The following is a 22,941-nucleotide window of genomic DNA, read 5'->3' on the forward strand; positions in this document are numbered from 1 at the left end:
GTGTCCTTGAGACCCTTTGGGAAAAGGAGAGGGCGGATCCTATCGAGTGGTTCCCTGAGCAGACTGTCAAAGCCATTTGGCAGAATGCCTCATCGCCAGAACTTTCCAACAAGCACCAAGACATGGCTTGGCTGGTGGTGAGAAGGGCTCTGCCTGTGAGATCCTTTATGCACGCCCGGACTCTTAGCCGCACCGCACGCTACCCTCGAAGCGGCTGCGGGGGGGAACGAGACTGTCACACACCTCCTTCTGGAATGTGCCTATGCAGAAGTCTGGAGAGGAATGCAGTGGTGTTTGTCGAGGTTTGTCCTGAGCAGCGCCGTGACGTGGGACTCCGTGCTCTACGGTCTGTTCCCCGGGAAGCACACCGAGATGAACATCAACTGTACCTGGAGGATCATCAACTCGATGAAGGAAGTTCTCTGGGTGGTCCAAAACCTGTTGATCTTCCAGCTGAAGGAGTTGACCCTGACTGAGTGTTGCAGACTGGCACATTCCCAGGTCCAGGACTATGTGTTGAGAGACACGCTGAAGCTTGGGGCAGCTGCTGCCAAGGCACGGTAGGGAAAGACCACCGTGTAACATCTGCCTGCCTAAGAAGAACAGGGGGCCCACGCAGTCATTTTGGGCTCTGCTGACACCTCAGCTAAATATATGGATGTATGATTGATAAATGTACAGACCTGTATATGCAAATGATAAATTCTGATCTCTGTATGCAAAGAACTGGAATGTTTACGTATGTATGGCATGACCAACTGTACAGACCATCAAATTATTTTATGAATAAAGTATATTTTTGAAATTAAAAAAAAGTAAGCAATCCTCACTGACACCTCAGCAATATATCTGGATGGTCAATGTACAGAATTGTATATACGAATGATTAATTCCGACCTCTGTATGTAAAGAAATGCAATGTGTGCAGAAGAATGGCATGACCAATTGTATAGATATCAAAATAATTTTATGAATAAAGTATATATTTAAAATAATATTAAAAAATCCCCCAGGAGAAGCTCACAGTGACAAGAGGAGGGTAAATCCTCGACTTTTTGGATGAGGAGGGATTAGAGATCCTAGGCAAGGGATAGGAAATGAGGGGCTTGCTTTTGAATGGTAGGTGGTGAAGAACAAAAGGAGGAGCAATACGTTGGAAAGGATTGGAGATGGGGGTGCGGTGACCTGATGTACACAGGGCAACCTTGTTTGGTAGAAAGCCACTGATTTAACACCATCTTAAAGATACTTTGGACTCAGGTCCACCTCCCTCTAACCAGTATTTTATGGAAGTGGATTGAGGCCTTTATTTGTCAATTCATTGGACAATTAAAGACCTCCATAAATCTAAGGTGCAGGCAACCTAGCCAACATCTTATCCAGCCCCCATAGAGAACAGGTCAGTAGAAAGGACATGGTCTAAGCATGTGATAAATTTTATATGCCAGCAAATGCCCCCAAAAACATGCCTAGCAGAGTCCAATATTTCTGGTTCATGATTTCCTGATTGAATCTTAAGTAACTATGGCTATGTGCATGCAGGATCTTAACTCACAGCCTACTGGTCTGAATTATGCTTTGTTTCAAGACTGCTCTGGTGCATTTTAATAATGCAAGTGATGCACTGGCAAAAGCACAAACACTTTCATTGGAAGTTGTTTCACTGCACTTTAGCAATCAGACAAAAAACATATAGGCCAGTGGTGATCCTCCAGATCATATTGTAATTCTTGCCATCATTGGGCTGCATGCAGTCCACCAACATTGGACAACATTAGTCCTCCCAGTATCGGAAGTCCATAACCAGAATGAAGAAGACCCAACGTGGACGTGTAGTAACTAGAGCTGAACAAGATTGCAGGTGAGAAGTTCCTTTTGGGTTTACTTCGCAGTGCTGCTGATTAATCCTCCAACAACAAAAACTGTTTCTGTAGGTTTAACTTTATGCTAACTCCATGACCAATATAATTTCTGAAATTCCGTTACCCATAATTGGTGCAAAATGAATGTTTTGCATTGGGGAAGGAAAAAGATCATTTTTTTTCAAATGTATTTTTTCTTAATTACAGAGGGAACTATTGAAATATAAGCAAGAAACCAGGAATTTGCAGGGAGTAAAGGTAAGAACAGAGTGTAGTTAACCTTCACACACAAATGGGCCTGTTACTTGTGGCTTAATTTATGTGTCCAACCAAGGACTCAAATATAACTTGAGTCTCAATCTATTATCTTGGCGGCTTTAGAAGATCTTAGTTTAACATATATTTTCCAGGAAAGTAGAATTAGTGCAGCAAATTTGTTCTGCTGTAACTGCGGACAATTTCAGTGATTCTTTTCCTGCATTTCAGAAGAATTTAATAACATTTGTGTGAAAGTGCACACCATAATTTGTTGAGTGATTATAATGACTGTGGATGCAGATGACTATTTCCCAGCTCATTGAAATATTTTCCCCCAGGATGCATTGCAGCATCGAATGGCACAGCAGGAAAGCTCTATTCTTCAGCTAAAACAGGAATTGCTGCGAGCAAGCATGGCAAAAGATGAGCTGCTGAGTGAAAATGTAAGGATCTAGTTTTCTGTCTGTCACTGTGATCTACTTGCTAGTTTTTGTGAGAAATAAGACCTGTAGCGGTATGAATAAATTTAGACCAAGATTTGTACTAGCATTGTTGTGTATCTTGTCAGTGGAAATGTATCAGTATCTTGTGATAGTTTCCTCCTTTTATTGGTTTTCCTGAGATGGCTGCTACAAGCACTTACTTCTGTCTCCTTCATTTACTGTTGCTAGCTTGACCTACAAAGGAAGACTGAAGAAAGGAACAGACTTCTTGGGGAATTTAAAGTAAGGATTACTGAAACTCTCACTGATAAATTATTACATTATTAGGATCAAACAATATGTACAGTATTACCTTCAATTATTGTGAAACTATCTCATTGGCAACAACTGCAATGTAACAGAAAAGAATCTAAACATCATAGAGTCATAGAGCCATGGAGATGTACAGCACAGAAACAGACCCTTCAGTCCAACTCGCCCATGCCAACCAGATATCCCAACCCAATCTAGTTCCACCAACCAGTACCTGGCCCATATCCCTCCAAACCCTTCCTATTCATATATCCATCCAGATATCTTTTAAATGTTGCAATTGTACTAGCCTCCACCACTTCCTCTGGCAGCTCATTCCATACACGTACCACCTTCTGAGAGAAAAAGTTGCCCCTCTCACCCTAAACCTATTCCCTCTAGTTCTGGACTCCCCCCACCCCAGGGAAAAGACTTTGTCTATTTATCCTATCCATGACCCTCATGATTTTATAAACCTTAAGTCACCCCTCGGCCTCTGACGATCTAGGGAAATCAGCCCCAGCCTGTTCAGCCTCTCCCTGTAGCTCAAATCCTCCAACCCTAGCAACATCCTTGTAAATTGTTTCTGAACCCTTTCAAGTTTCACAACATTTTTCCGATAGGAAAGAGACCAGAATCCCAACAGTGGCCAAACCAATATTATAACTTGTTAAAAATATTACAATGTAAGTGGAATATTAATATATTATTGATGTTATTTCTTGTCTGGAATGTTTGTCACAAAACTGTATATGTAAAATTTTGTATAACAATTATTTTGAACACCTTATGGTGGCATGGTGGCTCACTGGTTAGCACTGCTGCCCTCACACAATTCAAAGATGTGCAGGTTACATGAATTGGCCATACTAAATTGCCCATGGTGTTCAGGGACCTGTAGGTTAGGGGCATTATTCAGGGATACATATAGGATAATAAGGTAGAGGAGTGGGTCTGGGTGAGTTACTCTTCAGAGGTTGGTGTGGACCTGTTGGGCTGAAGGCCTGTTTCTGTACTGTGTGGATTCTATGATGAAGGTTGGAATTCTATGATGACCTTTATTGGTGGATGTAGTGCTTTCATATTTCCTTCTTGTAAGAAGATAATATTTGCCGATATTCTGGCATAATTGCGCATCTCTGATACTTTTAAGAATTTTCTTTTTATTCATTCATGAGTCTTGAGCAAGATTACACCCTTAGCCTTTACAACCATAATTAGTTAATCAAATCATTCAGTTGTGCAACCTTGCAAAATGGCCCGCACATTTGCATATGAAACAGCCCAATCATTATTTAATTGCATTTTGAGACTTTTTCTAAGAAGTATGCTAAGACCCTGTGTAAATGCAAGACTATCTTAATTAGTGGATTGTTCTTTCTTGTAGAGAGAGTTGGGTCAGAAGGATCGACTGTTTCAGCAGCAGCAGGCCAAACTGGATGATACTTTGCGGAAACTAATGGAAACCACTCATATAAAGGTATTGGAAAAAAGGTTTATCCAGTGGAATGTGCTACATTTGAGACCTTGGGCTGTATGGTATTTACATTTCAGACTTTGAAAGAAGTATGAAATATTCACCTAAGTAATTTGTACTCTCCTAAAGATTTTAAGGATTAAAGGATTTTGAAACAAAATAAACCTCAAGTGCAATCTAATCTTGTGATCTAAATTATAAATTTAATAATCTGCAATTTTTGACATTTCTTTCCTTTTGTATATCACAATTATTTGAAAAATAATAAACAATAAGGCATATGTACTTTGACCTTAAGTATCAAAGAAAAACCTGAAACATGCTTTCTGTTTATGGTGTGTGGTATTACTTATCAATGCTAGTACCTGCTGATAATGACAACATGTTTATAATCAATGATTAAATAAGTTTGCCATGTATTCAACAGCTTTTCATGGCATGTTAGTTTTGGATTGTTGAGACAAAACTTTGAACCGTATTAGTTATATGGCAAGTTGTCTATCAAGCAATTGTTCGGTGTTGAATGTCATAACGTTTCAATGAATGCTAACTTGCTTAAAATGCTATTTATCCTACTTTCAATCATTGTCAACCATGGAAATTCTCCTTGGTGATTACAATAATGATGTACCTGGTCCTTTCTATTAGAATGTGCTATAGTTAATATGTAACATTTGTTATGACCCAGAATGTACTGCAAAAAAGTGAACTTACATTGCATATCAGCATATCATTATTAATACAGCAAAAAATAGTCATTTATGGTGAGTAAGAGCTCCTTATGTTGCAAATCAGTCCAAAGCACTGAATGATTTGCTCCAGTTTTTATTAATACCGCAAAAAGCTAAGCTTGCCATCACTTACCCCGCAAGTCAGATTTCTGCATTTGAATTAAAGAAGGGAATTGAACTTTCCAAGTAAAGTAAAATCTGCTATTTAACTGACTATGGACCTAGTAAGTTGACAGATTTATTTTTCCAGTAGTTTTCTGCTTTGTAACTAATTAGCAATTAAATTATAATTACTCAACATAAGCCATATAATACATGCAACCAGGCTACATTATAAAATAAATATAAATCCTTCATAGAGAAAATGAAAAAAAGCATTAGAGAATTAAGCCAAAGGATAGAACTGAAAGAAGACAAACAAGTGTTGAATTGAAAGTATCGCGTCTAATTTTTCTTTTCAATCTGCTGTCATGAACTTACCATTGTTCCACTCACCCTTGGGTTGTTTTTCTAATTACTTTTGCAGCTCTCTCCCAACACCAACATTTTATTAAAACATTTGGCCTTATCACAACGTTCAGCAACATTTTAAAGTGAATGGTTGCGCTGTCCCACATGCAACAAAACATTCCAAATTTGTATCCCTCCTGGTCTTTTCCAAGTGGTTAACCCCAGCTGGGGGCTACAAAGTGACAATCGTAATTAATCCAAATATCCCTAGCCAGAATATTATTGTCAGTGTTAACTCTTTTGAAAATGAGGGCTTAGAGATATGACAATGCTGGATTAAATACAAATCTTTTGTTTGCCTCAGACTAAATAAATCAAAATAAAGTTGCCATGGTCACAGAGGACCATAGGGCTATACTCCCATTAGAAATAGAGAGACGACTGGTGATGATTTAACCTGATGGTCACCACACCTCAGGCGAGAGAAAATGTTGAGAAGGATAGTCCTTCATGGTAACCTCAGTCTGTGTGGGAATTGAACCCACGCTGTTGGCATTATTCTACAACATAAACTAATTGTCCAGCCAATAACTAACTCCAGAAATAAATTAAAATGCTAACACCAACATTTATATAGTAATATGAATGGTGTAATCATGTATTGTGAGCATTTCTATACTGCACTGATTTTTGATTTTTGTTTAAATGTACCATTCCTTTCAGAATGACTTGCAGAAGGACTTGGAACAGAAGGATCTGTTTCTTCAACAGTTATTGAACAGAGATGAAGAAGAGGTATAAAATCATAGACTTATACAACACAGAAACAGACCCTTCGGTTCAATTGGTCCGCACTGACCAGATATCATAAACTGATCTAGTTCCATCTGCCAGAATTTGGCCCATGTCCCTCTAAACCCTTCATACTTGTGTACCCATCCGGATGTCTTTTAAGTGTTGTAATTGTACCTGTCTCTACCACCACCTCTGGCAGCTCATTCTATACATGCACCACCCTCTGTGTAATAAAGTTGACCCTCAGGTCCTTTTTAAAATTGTTCCCCTCTCACCTTAACCTATGCCCTCTAGCTTTGGACTCCCCTTCCCTGGGAAAATACCTCAATTATTCACCCTATCTGTGCCCCTCATGATTTTATAAACCTCTTTAAGGTCACCACTCAGCTTCTGATGCTCTAGGGGGAAAAAAGCCCCAGCATATTCAGTCTCTCCATACTGCTGAAACTTCCCAGTCCTGGCAATATTCTTGTAAATCTTATCTGAACCTTTCATGTTTAACAACATCTTTCCTCAGATTGTTAATTTGCTCACTGAGCTGGAAGGTTTGTTTTCGTAAGTTTCTTCACCATGCTAAGTAACATTATCAGTGAGCCTCTGGTGAAGCGCTGGTGTTATGTCAGCGATTGGTAAATGAGAAAAAGAACCGAAAATTATATCACCCACCTCAAGAGACCAAGCCACTTAAATAGAAAGCGGGACATAACACCAGCGCTTCACTAGAGGCTCACTGATGTTAATTAACATGGTGATGAAACGTCTGAAAACAAACCTTCCAGCTCAGTGAGCAAGCTTACAACCTGAATCTTAACCTGAGCTACAAATCTAGTCAAAACTCGTCAACATCTTTCCTGCAGCAGGGAGACCAGAATTGAACGCAGTATTCTAAAAGTGGCCTGACCAATGTCCTGTGCAATTGCAACATGACTTCCTAACTCCTATACTCAATGCACTGACCAACAAAAGCAAGATACCAAATGCCGCCTTTACCACTCTCAAGAAACTATGCATCTGCACACCTAGGTCTCTTTGGCAACAATTCCCAGGCCCTACCATTATCTATATTCACCCTGTCCTGGTTTGCCTTACCAAATACAATACCTCACATTTATCTAAAATAAACTCATATCTGCCACTCCTTGGCTCATTGGCCCATCTGATCAAGGTCCTGTTATACTCTGAGATAATCTTTACTGTCCACTACACCCTCAATTTTGGTGTCATCTTCAAACTTACGAACCGTACCTCCTATATTCACAAGCAACTTATTTCTACAAATGACGAAAAGCAGTGGCCCATCTACCATCCTTGCAGCACACCGCTGGTCACAGGCCGCCAGTCCGAAAAGCAACCCTCTACCACCACTCGCTGTCTCTCCTACCTTCAAGACAATTTTGTATTGAATTGGTTTGTACTGTTGGTTGGTAAAATTGTAGAATCTGCTCTGCAAATCAGGGTGACGTAATGCTGAAGTGAACTTTATTTATTAATTTGTCATTAATCTGTGCTATGTATATTATTTGATGATATGTATTCAGTAATATAAAATGGCTATTTCCAGGAAATACATTGTACCATCAAGCCATTATCCAATCTAGGAACATTTTGAGGTGATGAGGCAGTATAAAGTGAAAATAAAATGCAAGCAATTGGTTTATGTTGCTTCAATCTTAGAAATATGCTCCTGTACTGGGATATATATACTGTTAAGAAAATTAGTCATTCTTCTGAATATTCTGCCAGCAAAACTGTCAAAGTAACAGTATGATGCTGAACTTCCAATTGTACACTAGAGCCAGAAATGTTGTTAATTCATTTGATAAGGCCTGAAGTTTAATCATGATTGGTTTGAATCAGCTGATACAAGGGTGCGCCATTGCTCAAATATAGGGTCAGCCTTTAACTTACAAAAGGAAACAGCAAAAGCTGATCTTTACAATCTTCCATGTTATTGTTTCTTGCCAATTACTTTAGATATCTGCCAAGCTATACTTTACAAAACCTCAACTGGAGAAAACATATCAAACAACGAGCTAATAAGTGATTTTCTTCATATTTGATCACGAGCAGCAATGAAAATCTTCACGAAATTTATCTTTGGTTTTAGCAATAGCTATCAACCATGGCACTGTTTGGGGTCGAATAGGGACACTATCCTTTTATTTTCTATTAAGTAAAAGTGGTATTTTTAAAGTTACATAAACCTAAATACTTTTACCACAATTCTAAGCATTTACCTTTGGGTCTTAACAAACGTAATGAATGTTTTGTTAAAACATAGATGTTATGTTAAATATAAGACCATAGGAGATAGGAACAGAGTGGGCCATTCAGCCCCTCAAGTCTGCTCCACCATTCAAGTGAGTTATGGCTGCTCTGACGTTCCTCACGTCCACTTTCCTGCGTTTTCCCCAGAACCCTTGATTCTCCTAAGATAAGCTTCTTTATCCATGAAAAGGTTGAATTACATGGCCTGCTATCTCAACACTGAAAAGTTACTTATATTTAATTGGGATTATTTTTATCTCTGTCTTTAACCACAGACTGAAGAAATCTGCTTATAATTGAACTGCTCGTTATCCTTGCTAGTACATCCCATGAATACAGCTATTGTTTGTGTTTCTTTTGAAGTCTTCCCCAACCAGCAAAATAAGCCTTATTTAAGGAATCAATTCCCTGGGGGTTTTGTAACAGTATCAAGACATTGTGTTGAACTAAACACATCTGCATTTTCATTTCTTTACTCATTATTGTAAATGGAGTCTATTCTATGGCTGAAGTCACAAGTATCAAATAAAACTTCAGCTAATCTTCTTTCATCCTTCACCTAAAAACAAAAGGAGAAAGGGTTATTTGTGTAATAGATCTTAATATTTTGACTGATCCATGGTGAGCCTGAATCCAAACATTTTCAGAGCACATAATTGCTTCACACTCAACAACTGCAAGGCTTTTTTTTACATAGAATTACAAACAAAGTGCAAGACTATTCCTTTAGCCAGTCCATGTTGGTGTTATAATCTTCCATATTAGCAGTAGACATGAACACAAGTACTTCTTCCACTATCCCTTTTATCTATCTTTTCTTCAAATATAGATGAAGCTTATTATTAATTGTTGACAAGCGAGTCTATACACAAGTCTTCTTATCTTAGATGATTGATTACCCCTAACAAGTTCATCTTAGTCCTCATGGTGTATCTTCAGTAAAATCCTTAGCATCTGTAGATCTTTCCTACATTGCCAACTGTAAGTTAATATCATCCTGCGGGAATCCTGGACTCTTCATTCCTGATGAAGGGCTTAGTGCTCGAAACGTCGGCTCTCCTGCTCCTCAGATGCTGCCTGACTGGCTGTGTTTTTCCAGCACTGCACTCTTTGATTCTAAGAGTCCACCATTGCAGCCTTTAGTTTGCTGATTTTCTATTCTAACCTCATGATGCTTTATCTATATTTGAAGGAAAGATGGATAAAAGCGATAGTGGAAGAAGTACTTGTGTTCATGTCTACTGCTAATATGGAAGATTATATTGCCAACATGGACTGGCTGAATGGAATGGAATTATTAGGACCTCTGCATCCAGGATCCTTCCAGGGTTCTCAGCATTTTCACCTTCCGCTGCATATTTTGCCACATCCCTGTAAATATTAGGGCTTTTATGTTTGAGTAAATCAGTGAAAGTGAAATGTGGTGTCTTTGGGATGGAAGTACTTTAATTCTATCATGTTTAAATGGAATAATATATATAAGGAACCCTTGACTTATTTACATTTTGTTAGGTGTCTGGGTATCCTGGTAAACCATTAGCAAGTAATGGCTACACCCAATCGTTGAACAAAACTACTTCTCCAGTGTATAGAGGGGTGAGTACAAATGTGATAAATTGTATTAGTGCTACTTTTGTTGGTCTCTCTTTTGTGTAGAATTTATCTTGATAAAAATATACTACACTAAGATTCCCTAGTAGCCCTTGGTGGATGATTTCTGGATAAAAATGGAGTAACCACATCACTTTTGTACATCAATCATGTCTTATTAACTATCTAGTATCGCAACAGTCAACATCAGTACAACCTCTACCACAAACCTGATAAAACCATTGCATTGTGGCTTTTCTTCAAAAATATTTTCTATCGTTCAATTATAAATAGATCTTCATGACTGCACTGGTCTGTCAAAGGCATGTTAACAGTATGAACTGCAGGAGTTAAACTAGAAAGCTCCCAGAATTCAAATTAAAGAGTAATATTAAAGCAGCTAATCTCTGCCACAATAGTTATTTTTAATTATTGATTTAAAAGCCTATTCAATCTGTGTTGGAACTAATTCTGTAATTGCAATGTTTTCACTGAGGAAAGGGTAATGGAGACAGCCAATCCCTGCTGCATCCCCATGGCAGTCTCCTAACTAACTGGTGTTGACTTGCCTGGTTTGAATTTTATCATTCAACCAAGTTGGTTAACTTTATTGAAGAGGCAGAGAAACAGGAGAGTTGGTTGTGGGGACAAGAAAGGTGATGAATCAATGTACATTCGAGACTTAACTATAATGACCTTTTGTTAGATGGAAGAATTTTTCATATGTTAAAATCACGTACTGAGAATATGACACGAAAACATATTGCTGAAAATTATTCTTTTTCAACTTGTCAATGTGTACTGTGCTGTTATCAGCATTTCTTTGGATTATTTATATATGTATGTTGAAACAATAAATATTTTTGGAAATTAAAGGAAATCATTTATTGGTGATAGTTAACCGGTGAAGAAATACCTTGGGTGATGGGGGAAAAAAAAGTTTAGATGTGTGTAAGAGCACATATATGGATGTGCTATATCTATACCAACTAATGAGCACCTTCTTCTCTGGCTATATAAATTATTATTCCCTTTCTAAAGTTGGTTTGCTTATGTTTCTATCCTGATGAGTGTAAGACAAAAGATTTTGAGTTTTTGTCCCTTTTTAATAATTTCTTTTGGGTATCTTTTGTCAGGTTATAATTGTCTGAAGGTTGAAATCAAAGAATGTGAAATATTGAAAATCTAAAATAAAAACAAAACAAATCATTTGACAAAGGCTTAAAATAGGAATTGGCTTCATGTTGAATTCAGTGGAAACAGCTGACTGTGTGGAGCTAGATTACCAGAGAACAGATTGGTTAGTATTTTGAGTGATTGACCTCAGCATTAACATTGAGTTAAGGAAGAGTGTGGTGGCATGCATTATTCCACACAGTGGGTGTGGCAGGGGAAGAGCAATCAGTCAGTCATGGATGAGAGGGGTTGTAGAGCTACTGATAGTAGGGTGGAGATCCAATCATAGAAGAGTAAACCAGACAGAACAAGGTGGGGTGTGTGTAATTTACACAATAGCCCTGTGGGTCATAGCAAATAATGCTGTCCAGCAGGAGTGCCCTTTAAGGCACATAATTTTAAGGAGTTCAGGTAACTTTTGGTAATATTTCAAATTATGATAACCTTTCATCTGATCCATCATCTATCATCCCTGTTGTTGTCTTCAGATCTTCCATAAAGTAAATGATACCTGAAGGGCATCAATCGGATGCAGGTGGAAAGGCCATCCATGGGACTTGACCTTCCTGCCATGCACTTAGTCAGGAAAAAGGTGGAAAGATAGTGGTGACCAGAACTGTATGTTATACTCTAAGTGTGGCTGCACCAGATTTGTGTACAGCTGCAACATGAAATATCTGGGAAAAGAAGGAATTGAGACTCCATAAACAAACTGTTTTGCCATCTGCTTATTAACTGACTGTTTAAGCCTTAAGGACAACTAATTGCCCTGCAGAAGAATTTAAGGAGTTAATCACAGGAAAGCAGTTACTTCAAACAGACAAGCCAATGCCAAATGTAACAAGAAACATAGATGTTACATCTGATAAGGAAGTGAGCTGCAGACTCAAGGACTTCAGAAGAGTAACTAATATTTTGGATGAAAGATGATCATTTAGTTTCAATCATGTCACACCATAGACATGAAGGATGAGAAACTGTATAAGACTTCACCACCAGAACTCCTCTTCAGCAGAACTTCAAAGGACCACACGGCACAGTGATCAAACCCTGGATATCAAAGACAAACATTTTTTGTTGGTATTGTAGCTCAATTTCACCATTAAGTGACTAATAGCCAAGTTGAATTGTGAGGCTTAACCTGCTTGCTTCAGGATTTTATTTTGGTTGCTATATGCAATAACATTTCCATGCTGTACATCTCTATGACTCTAATTCCAAATAGCAATGTATAATATTATTTGAGAGGACATTAGATCTACAAAGTGTACATTGCCTTTTCATTATGTGGATTTGATAAGTGATTAATCTAGCAAAATTAAAAGTTAGAAGAAATTAGATGAAAGGCAGAATTTGATGTCTAGGAGAAAATCATAAGAATGGAAGTTTATTTTTTATTTTTGAGAGATGTTCCATTTCTCCAAGTTAAATCTGCAAAAAAACGTGATCTTACAAATAGGAGCCAAATTGCAAAGGAAAATTTAGTGCTGCACAGATGTAATTATGCTGCATTTGAAGATTATAGTCTTACATGATATTGCTTGAAAAGACAAACTGATGTTCAGAGAGTCAAATCTTTCAGATTTTATTGGTCAGTAATAATTCTTTCATCAGTAAAAATATTTTACCACCTTGAAATACTTGTCATACCCGTGTCTCCCGGGCTACTACAAAGCCTATATATCTCCTACATATTTGTTGTGTAAGGCGTTACATGTTGCTGTTTTCAACTTTTGATTTCAAACCATGTTGAAGTCTGTAGTTCATATTATTCTGTTGGTATGTATGCAGTTAGAGGAAAATACTTTTATGCCAGTAAATTCTGTAATATTCATTTAATAAATCACAGCTCACTTGCTAGCATTATGCATTTTATTCTGTGCTTTATTCTCACTTTCAGACAGAAGACCTTCAAGTAGTCCGAGATTCCTTGCGCAGTTTACGAAGCAGTTTTGCTGGTCATGACCCCCAGCACCACACAATCGACACGTTGGAGCAAGGAATCGCAAGTTTATTAGAACGAATGCACGTGGCTGAAACACAGGGAAGAGCTGGTAACAAAGTAAGGACATCTTTCCAGTTTGTGTAAAAATAATCTCCAATTGGGCTCTTTAAGTGATCAAGTTCCAATGCATTTTTAGCCTCTTGAAATTAATAAGACTAACCACCATTGCTTGAAATGGAGCTTTAGGATATTAATAGCATATGCATTAATAAAAGAAATTCTTTGGTTTAAGATTTTATTAAAAGTATTAAAAAGTTCACTTTAAATGAGCTACAGCTTTTAGTTCAGTAGTGCGTGAATGTGTGGAAGCGTCACGTTGTGGGCGGCACGGTGGCACAGTGGTTAGCACTGCTGCCTCACAGCGCCAGAGACCCGGGTTCAATTCCCGCCTCAGGCGACTGACTGTGTGGAGTTTGCACGTTCTCCCCGTGTCTGCGTGGGTTTCCTCCGGGTGCTCCGGTTTCCTCCCACAGTCACAAAGATGTGCAGGGTCAGGTGAATTGGTCAAACTAAATTGCCCGTAGTGTTAGATAAGGGGAAATGTAGGGGTATGGGTGGGTTTCGCTTCGGCGGGTCGGTGTGGACTTGTTGGGCCGAAGGGCCTGTTTCCACACTGTAATGTAATCTAATCTAATCTAATCATTACTAATATTGCACAACTCATTTCCAACCTCCACATGTTGAATATATTTTTACTTTTGCCACTAAGTGAAGTACAATAGTATAACTGCATTTGAATATTTTGTGACTTAAATATATCTGTAAAGGATCATTATAGAATAAGTTTCTAAACTGGTCTCTATCAAGTTTATGAAGGCACTATCTTTACTAGGAGTTTCTAAAACTCTGAACTGAGTTCCTTTGTTAAAATACTTGACTGCAAAGAGAACTCAGCAAATGGTATGTGTGCATGCGCGCATTTGGATCGGGAACATACTCATGATAGTGCCCACCCATCTTAGTGCCACCTCATCTGATCTCCAAAAGCTATCATCCTACTCAGGAACCCAATTCCACTCTGGCCATAAAACTCTGGATTTGTCCTGTCTCCTGTCCTTATCATTTCTTCATTGGCCTCCTGGCAGTACCAACAATGCCTACTGATATCTATTGGTGCTGCTGTAACTATGGAACTTTATTCAGTTTGAGGGGCAGTAGTATGAAATTAAGCTTATTATACATTTCAGGAGTGACCTTTTTCAAAAGTTTGTCAGACTTTTCATCTGTGAAGATTGGTTCATGGACTGAAAAATTTAGTCCATAATTTTCATTATATACATCTCACAAATGATTCTTTAAACACCAGCACTTAAATCTTCAATTGATTTTTTTTGTACTTCCCCCACTTTCAGAATATTATCTTTAAATACAAACCTGACATTAGTGTTTTGAGCATATATTTACTTTTTTTCATTAATGTTAGCTTTCAGAAAGAAAATAATAGCTCTGATTGTTCCTCTACTGAAAATGCTACAGTGACTCAGTTACCAAGACATTCACTAATTCTGTTGAAATTGAGGATTGCAGTATGAAAGGGCTTAAGGTTGTTTTGTGAGAACATTGAAGTTTGTTATGAAATAAAGGCAAAGTGCTGGAGAAAGGTGTAATTGATGTAGCAGTAGACCAGGCAAGGATCTCAAGATCCTGGGTTCAAATCCTGGTCTGTACTGAATTAGAGAGACCATTGTAAGTGGTCTAAAAGCCCCAGAGATAGGGAGAGAAAACATATCTCTCATAGTTGCCTTCCTGATGACTCCTGCAGGAAAGTATGTATGTTTGAGTTTTGAGTTAGGGTAAGACAGATTTTGGATCAGTGCTAATTCTTACCATGGTTTGAAAAGCCCCCTGATATCAGGGGATGAATTTACCAAATAAAATGGATATGTAGAAGATGACAGACTGGTGAATACAGTAAGAAATCTCCAGCCTACAAATAGTTATGTTTACACTATGCTATTTCTTTTCATTCATATTTCTAGACTCCTGTGAAACATTCAGGAAGAAGAGAAGCAAATACAGAGAGAGAATCCTGGCCTTCAAATTCCAGTACGTTCAGAAGCAAACAATTCACTGACTAATGTTTGTTTGGGGATAGACAACACTGTGAACCTAATATAAAGGTTGATTTGATTTCTTAACTTTCCTACTTTGTTTTTCGAGAAAGAAAAAACTGTACATTTGTCACTTTCCGATTCCATGTCATCGTGTTCTTGTATTCACTGCAGTGTGTAATTTTATTTTATATACGTATTTCCATAATATGATATCCACATTTACTGTAGGTCATTCACCTGCACATAGTTGCCATTGTGTGTCAAAATATGTGGTTTTACTATTTTAAAAAGATATCAATTTTCTTTCTTGGCAGGTCTTCATTCTCACAATAGTCCTGGTCTAAGCAGTCTTGTCTCCACCAAGGTGCTGTATTTCACAGATCGCACTCTTGTGCCATTTATGGTAAACATCCCAAAGAGGCAAGTAATTCATGTTGTACTGGCCTAGAGAAATACTTGGAAGCTGAAACTAACTGAAAACTGTTTCCTCCAATTTGAAAGGATTAGCAAAAAAACTTGGTTAAACATTCATGTTATTTTTGAAAAAAACCTAATTAATTTTCTTAATTTTTTTCTGTCTTGTATCACAGCGACTGTTGCTTTTAATCTACTGAAAATGCTACAGTGACTCAGTTACCAAGACATTCACTAACTCTGTTGAAATTGAGGATTGCAGTATGAAAGGACTTGAGGTTGTTTTTGTGAGAACATTGCCTTTATTTCATAACAAACTTCAAAGTGCTGGAGAAACTCAGCAGGCTTGAGTCCTATTTCACTCAAGAGGTTTTGTTTTAGAAATGTATGAGGAATACCATGTGTTTAAATTTTTCATTTTGCTCAACCCTGGAATGATGGGATACAATTTCATTCATATCTCCAAACGTGAATACTTAATCTTAGCCATATTCTTAGGAAGAAACATTCAGAACTCTTGCAAAAAGGAGAAAAACAAACTCAGTTAGCCTAGGCTGCTCCTGTACATTTTCCAAACATTTCTTCTTTTATGGGATGAGGGTGCTGTTAGCAAGGCCATCATCTGTTTCCTGAACCTGATTGTTCCAGGACTCAGTGGGTTGTATGGCCATTTCAGAGGGCAGAAGCAACCACCTTGTTGTGGATCTGGAATCACATATAAGTTAGAACAGGTAAGGACAACAGATTTCCTTCACTAGAGGACATTAGTGAAGATGAATGGTTTTTATAATCAATGGTAGTACATGGTCACCATTACTGAAACTAAGTTTATATTCCACAGTTACTCATTTGAATTTAAATTCAGTTGCTTGTATCCAAGTCCCCAGAGCATTAGACTAACTTTTCAATACTATGATCATTAATTGCATTCCAACCCTATCAGTTGCCATGGTGGTATCTGAAACCATAACATCAGTCTGGATCTCTGATCTTATCACATTATCACAACATCACTACTTCTCTTTTACAAGATCAGCAATTCTTGAGCTGTGTGTGTACTGCATCAGGGAAAATCTTATATTTAAAATAATCCAAAACATCCTTCTCCAAACTGTAATGTCCTTAATTTATTATCAACTTTATCCCTACAGACTTGGTGAAGTGACTCTGAAAGATTTTAAAGCAGCAATAGATCGGGAAGGGAATTATAGATATCACTTTAAAGCACTGGATCCTGAATTTGGCACTGTGAAGGAAGAGGTAAAAATCCAGTCATTGGAATCATGTTCTGGAAAATAACATAACTCTATTCGTTACTTCTTGATTTTTGTTATTCTTAGTTTGACAGGGCAATTGATCAGTGAAATATTTTGTAACATGAAAGTGTGTGCCGATGGTACATAAAATGCATTCTGTGCCCAGTCTGTACTAAACTAGTTTATATTCAGGTAGCTGTGTCATGAGATTTTTTTTCTGCAAATGTGCTCTTCTATATTGACAAAGAAATGCAAAAATATATGTAAGAAATAATTAATAAATGTGTATTTAAATAGCATGTGTAGAGCACCATAAAAGCTATAACAAAATTATACACTTTAAAATCTTAGCTTTATTTCTGTTTTCTTTCTGCAGCTTTTCCATGATGATGATATTATACCTGGTTGGGAGGGCAAAATAGTTGCTTGGGTTGAAGAAGACCATGGAGACAGTAGGTAGACTGATTCTCTCCCCAAATTTGGCTGATTTCTTTATTTTTAATCGCAAAAGGACAAGAGGACAACCCACCAAAGAACAAAAAGATACCACTCAAGTTTTCATGTCCTTGTTTGTCTTCAGTTCCTGTGCCAACTACCAAATGTGACTGGAAAGGAGAGCCTAGTACAAAAGTTGCCCAAGAACAGATGGCCTTGTGCTGATGAAAATAGACAATTCATTGTAAAGCTGAATTACTGTTAGTTGCTGTACTGATGTACAATTGTCATGCTGTTACCATGAGCAATAAGTTGAATTTTGCTAACATCAGTATTGTGAAAAGCAACTTCAGTAAAATATTTGTATTGTTGCAACCTCAACGTTTGGGATATACAAAGTTGTAAATTGTTATAGCTTAGCAGCAAATGCAATTCAGGTTCTGACTTTTCAGTTTTGAGTTGTTTAAAAACTTCAAATGATTTTTGTGACCAACCTATAAATCTCATCCATGTCATTTGGTTACACTGAGCTCTTGGGTGTTACAGCAAAGATTTTTCAACTGAACGGTTTTGAGCATTAATGCTTGATTAAACATAACCTTTTTTGCTGACAGGTGAGATGACATTATAGTAATGAAATATGCCCCTTCTGCTTTGGGGTAGGACCTCTGACGAATTGCAGTTGTTTTCCTTATCTGCAGTAAGTGTGCCTTTGTTAAGAGTAGCATGGTTTGTGGTGTGGATTTTTCTGCTTTCCAGCTGCAGGAGGTTGGTTGGAAGTGAGAAATGTAGTTTATTTGGAAGAAGAAACAGTGGAATTCATTCATAAGACAATTATACCAAAAGATTCCAAACCAGGTCAAGACAAAATATTTCCTTGAACTCTCATTATCTTTATTCCTTAATAAAGATAAATCAAAGGCTATTATCTGCCTTATTAAATTAATGTTCCTGATTTTTTATCAACTTAAAATGAAATCTTTGACATGCAAATTTATATGGGAAAATACTGACTTCGTTCCGATCAATAAATGTTGGGTGAGCATCAAGATCCCCCTGCTGTCCTGTCACAGAATAGCTTCACTGGAGACTTGCAAGCTGAAATACTATATGGCATTTATGAAGGCTAAATGAGCATTTAAAATGAGATTACAAGAAAGGTGTGGATTTATTAACATTTTTAGTCTTGTATGTAATGATGCCAATTTATTATTTGTAACTTGACTGCCCAGAATGAAAGACATAATGAATTTGTGTTTGTTCTCCATTTAATGAAACTGAGCCATACACACACATTTTGCTCTGTAATATATTCGTTAGATAAACAATACAGGTTTCAAAATGTCACATAACAGCAAGCAATACTGCCTCGATCTTTCAGGGCCAAGTGGAATTTTATGAATCTTATTTAGGATCAGAATTCTGCAAAACTAAATGATGAAAATTAGAAGTTAGATAAAGAAGAATTAGGATTTCTAGACTAAGATTTTTGGAAAAACTGCAGTCTTCGAAAGATTTCTCTGTTTTGGTAATTCCTTTCCATTTAAAAAAACCTAAAAATTCATAATATCACAGATTTTTTGAGTATAAATGCTTTTTAAAGTCAGTATTCCTATTAATTTTTAAATTTTGTTTTTTTTTTAATGAACATTATGTGGCTGATATACTGTTGTTTGGAGATTTATAAAATGAATTCCAGAACTGAAGATGGATGTAACTAAGCAAGTTGTATCTTTTGGGGATTGGAACAGTAAGCTTTTTATAATTGGAATATTTATCAAGTTTGAATTATTCAAATTACTTTTTAAACAATGGACTCTTTTTAAAGTAAAGAGTTGTATTGCCACAGTTTTGGGTATTTTATGTTCTGGCACTATGTTCAGGAGACAACAATAGTACTAGACATTTAGTGTAAGTGCCATAATAATTACTGCTGTGCAGTTTGTTTTAATGGAACTAAACATTTCAAATGATGCAGTGGAATTAGTTCATGTCTGTTATAAGAAAGTGTTTTGTTGTAACCAAGATTATTTGAATCACATAGACTCAATTAGTCCTTCGGATTGCATCCAGAGAAAAAATAAAGTTTGTTATGATAAGGATTGACTATATAAAGATATTGGTGTTTTAAAAAAAATACTGTGCATTTTCAATAAAATATGTACTAAGTTCCTTTGTTTTGCAGAGATTTTATTCTGCCTTGTACATAGAACATAGAACATAACAGTGCAGTACAGACCCTTCGGCCCTTGATGTTGCGCCAACCTGCAAAATTAATCTGATGCTCATCTAACCGACACCGTTCCATTATTATTCATGTGTATGTCCAATGCCAATTTAAATCCCCTTAACGCCAGTGAGTCTATGGTTGCAGGCATTCGTTCCACGCCCCTACTACTCTAAAGAAATTACATGTGACATCTGTCCTAAATCTATCATCCCTCAATTTAAAACTATGAAGTGTAACCCAAGTGGCCTGTTTTTTTAATGCTGCATATGAGCTTCCTCTCCTCCATCTTCAGCTATTAGTGTAACCTTTGATTCCTTCCTCCCTCAAGTTCTTATTTAGCATCCCCTTAAATATATCCGTTATAACTATCTCAACATTTCCATGTGGCAAGTTTCACATCCTAAATACTGAGTAAAGAAGGATCTCTTAAATTCTTTATAAGATTTATGAGTCGCTATCTTATAGATATTGACTTCTTAGTTGGATTCGCTCATAAGCAGAAACATTAGAACTGTGATCATTATTGTTATTGAAACTGGTATAGCTGTTTTACACTTGAACTGAAATGATTCAGCACACATCACTTGATAGATTATTGGAGTGATTGAGGTAGAATATGTATATTGAGGAAAATTGGAAAAAAAATTTGGACTGATTTCAATTCATAGGAGGGGACTGACAATCTTGCAATTGGAATCAGAATCCTGGCAGGTATGCAATGCTGCTGGTCAACTGCAAAACCATTTACAGGCAAAGACCAAAGCCTACTGGCCAGTGGGAATGTAAGTTGAGAAATGCATAACAACAGAAATTGCAAGGTATGCTCAGGAAGAGGGTGGGATGGCCCCGGATCTGGAAATATGTCATCTTGTTCATGGATTGATGTTATACTTGAAGTACAACTCAAGGTCTCACAAAATACTAAGACAATGCACTAACAAGTTGAACCTTTAGTAAGAGGCTGTAGTGAATAGCTAAAGCCTTGGAATTCCAAGTTGAAATAAAAAGAATGACTTCTAGTTTGCCAAACTTGAGCAGTTGGTGGTATCAGGTAACACGTTGACTGTTGGGGAACTGACCAAATGGGAAGTTTCACTGGTTATATTATTGTATATATCAAAATTGGTCCTATCCTTTCAAATAATAGTGACTAATTTTGTATAAATGAGTCATCCAAGGAGGCTTGGATCGACTTTGGAGCATAGGAAAGGTAACTGGCTTGACATAGGACCAAGAAAACATCTTGGGGGCTATACTGCCTCTGGTCAGATAATGCTGGATGAGAGGGTTAGATATCAAAAGAGAGAAAGTGTTGAATAATGGGTATAGTTGACTGCTTTGAGACTGGAGTCGTTAATTTGGACAGAAAGAGAGCATGCACTGTTACAGTCACAAAGTGTCAATATTAATCTTGTCAAGGGCAGTTAATATAATTACTATAATGCTCAAGAAGCTCTTAAAGATGAATGTGTGGCATGCAATGCGATGATGACTAGGTAATCGTGCCAGGGACCCGGGTTTAATTCCAACCTCAGGCAACTGTCTGTGTGTAGTTTGCACGGTCTCCCTGTGACTGTGTGGGTTTTCTCTGGCTACTCCAGTTTTCCTCCTGCAATCCAAAGATGTGCAGGTTAGGTAGATTGGCCATGCTACGTTGCCTGTTGTGTCCAAGGGTGTGCAGGCTAGGTGGATTAGTCATGGGAAGTGCAGGATTACAGGGATAGGGTAGGTGAATGGGTCTGAGTGGGATGCTCTTCGAGAGTGTGATATGGACTTGATGGGCCAAATACCCTGCTTACACACTGGGATTCTATGATTTTTCTGAACTATCACATCAAACGTTATTGTAAAAATAAAAGCTTGTGTTATAAGGGATTGTATATTGGCATACATACATAAGACTTTTGCCCGAAACGTCGACTTTCCTGCTCCTCGGTTGCTACCTGCTGTACTTTTGTTGCACCACACTCTTGACTCTGATCTTTAGCATCTGCAGTCCTCACTTTGGCCTTATACATAGAAGGTTGGTTGAATGATTGATTTGGCTGAAGTGACTGAAGATATAACTGCCAAATTTGCTGATGTCATAACATAAATTGAAACAAATTATGAGGAAAGTAACAGTTATATAATTTGTCACAAGAGGAACTGAAAACAAAAAAAAAATCATGATTCTGTGAATCTATATTGATTGAGGAATATTAACCATGACAACAGGATAACTTTCCTGCTCTTTTGCAGTACAGTTTCAGGAACATTTTAGATTTGAAGATCTGTGCTCCTAAACCAGCTATGCTTCTAGCTAAATCACTTCAGTACAGCAACAACATTATCATCTATTTGACACCGTGGAAAATCACCCAGTTGTACCTTATTTTAAAAAATGCGAACAAATCCAACTGTGGGCGGCAAAGTGGCACAGCTGCCTCACAGTGCCAGAGACCCAGATTCAATTCCCGCCTCAGGCAACTGTCTCTGTGGAGTTTGCACATTCTCCCGGTGTCAGTGTGGGTTTCCTCCGGGTGCTCTGGTTTCCTCCCATAGTCCAAAAAATATGCAGGTTAGGTGAATTGGCCACGCTAAATTGCCTGTAGTGTTCGGTGAAGGGGTAAATGTAGGGGAATGGGTCTGGGTGGGTTGCTCTTCGGAGGGTCAGTGTGGACTTGTTGGGCCGAAGGGCCTGCTTCCACACTAAGTAATTAATCTAATCTAATTAAAGTTATATTGGATCAATCTCTAACTTCAGTAATGATATGAAAGAAATTGTCAGTAATGTTGTAAAATAATACTTGCCAATAACTTACTCATCAGTGCATGACCACTTCATTCCAGCCCTCATTACAACCTTGAACCAAACATGGACATAGACCTGAATTCCAGGAGTGGGGTGAGAGCGATTGCTTTAGTATCAAGGCAGTGTTCAGCTGTGCCATGACGGCACCATAGTTTAACTCTGAGGGAATTGGGAAGGAAGATTGCCAATGCTAATGTAGTTGGCAAAAGGATGATTCTAGCTGTTAGTGGCCAATTATTTCTGCCTTAAGACTTCAATGCAGACGTTCCTTAGAGTAGATATTTTCTGATGGACGTGTTATGACACACCTCTGGATTGAGTAGGCTTTGAACAGATGTTGTAGTAGTAGTAGGGGCATTATCACTACAAGAACCTTAGTTATTTTCTAAATTAACCTGTTAAATGATGTAGT

At 37.6% G+C, this 22,941-nt stretch overlaps 1 protein-coding gene across 8 annotated transcripts in view; it reads left to right on the plus strand.

The window, feature by feature from the left end:
- Positions 1 to 21,311, plus strand: part of LOC122540656 (dixin-like) — a 132,722-nt gene extending 111,411 nt beyond the window's left edge. For 7 of the 8 annotated variants that reach the window (XM_043676669.1, XM_043676671.1, XM_043676673.1 and 4 more), the window contains 11 exons: positions 2,070 to 2,120; positions 2,459 to 2,563; positions 2,792 to 2,845; positions 4,242 to 4,334; positions 6,236 to 6,307; positions 10,088 to 10,171; positions 13,242 to 13,403; positions 15,326 to 15,392; positions 15,715 to 15,820; positions 16,966 to 17,074; positions 17,447 to 21,311. In XM_043676669.1, the coding sequence (XP_043532604.1) occupies positions 2,070 to 2,120; positions 2,459 to 2,563; positions 2,792 to 2,845; positions 4,242 to 4,334; positions 6,236 to 6,307; positions 10,088 to 10,171; positions 13,242 to 13,403; positions 15,326 to 15,392; positions 15,715 to 15,820; positions 16,966 to 17,074; positions 17,447 to 17,530 (987 nt within the window). In that variant the 3' untranslated portion in view covers positions 17,531 to 21,311. Of the gene's footprint in view, positions 1 to 2,069; positions 2,121 to 2,458; positions 2,564 to 2,791; positions 2,846 to 4,241; positions 4,335 to 6,235; positions 6,308 to 10,087; positions 10,172 to 13,241; positions 13,404 to 15,325; positions 15,467 to 15,714; positions 15,821 to 16,965; positions 17,075 to 17,446 lie in introns of those variants that run through there. The other variant, XM_043676674.1, reaches the window with a different exon arrangement.
- Positions 21,312 to 22,941: the final 1,630 nt, after the last annotated feature.

Source organism: Chiloscyllium plagiosum, chromosome 35 (assembly GCF_004010195.1).
Source record: "Chiloscyllium plagiosum isolate BGI_BamShark_2017 chromosome 35, ASM401019v2, whole genome shotgun sequence".
NCBI classification, from domain to species: Eukaryota; Metazoa; Chordata; class Chondrichthyes; order Orectolobiformes; family Hemiscylliidae; genus Chiloscyllium; species Chiloscyllium plagiosum.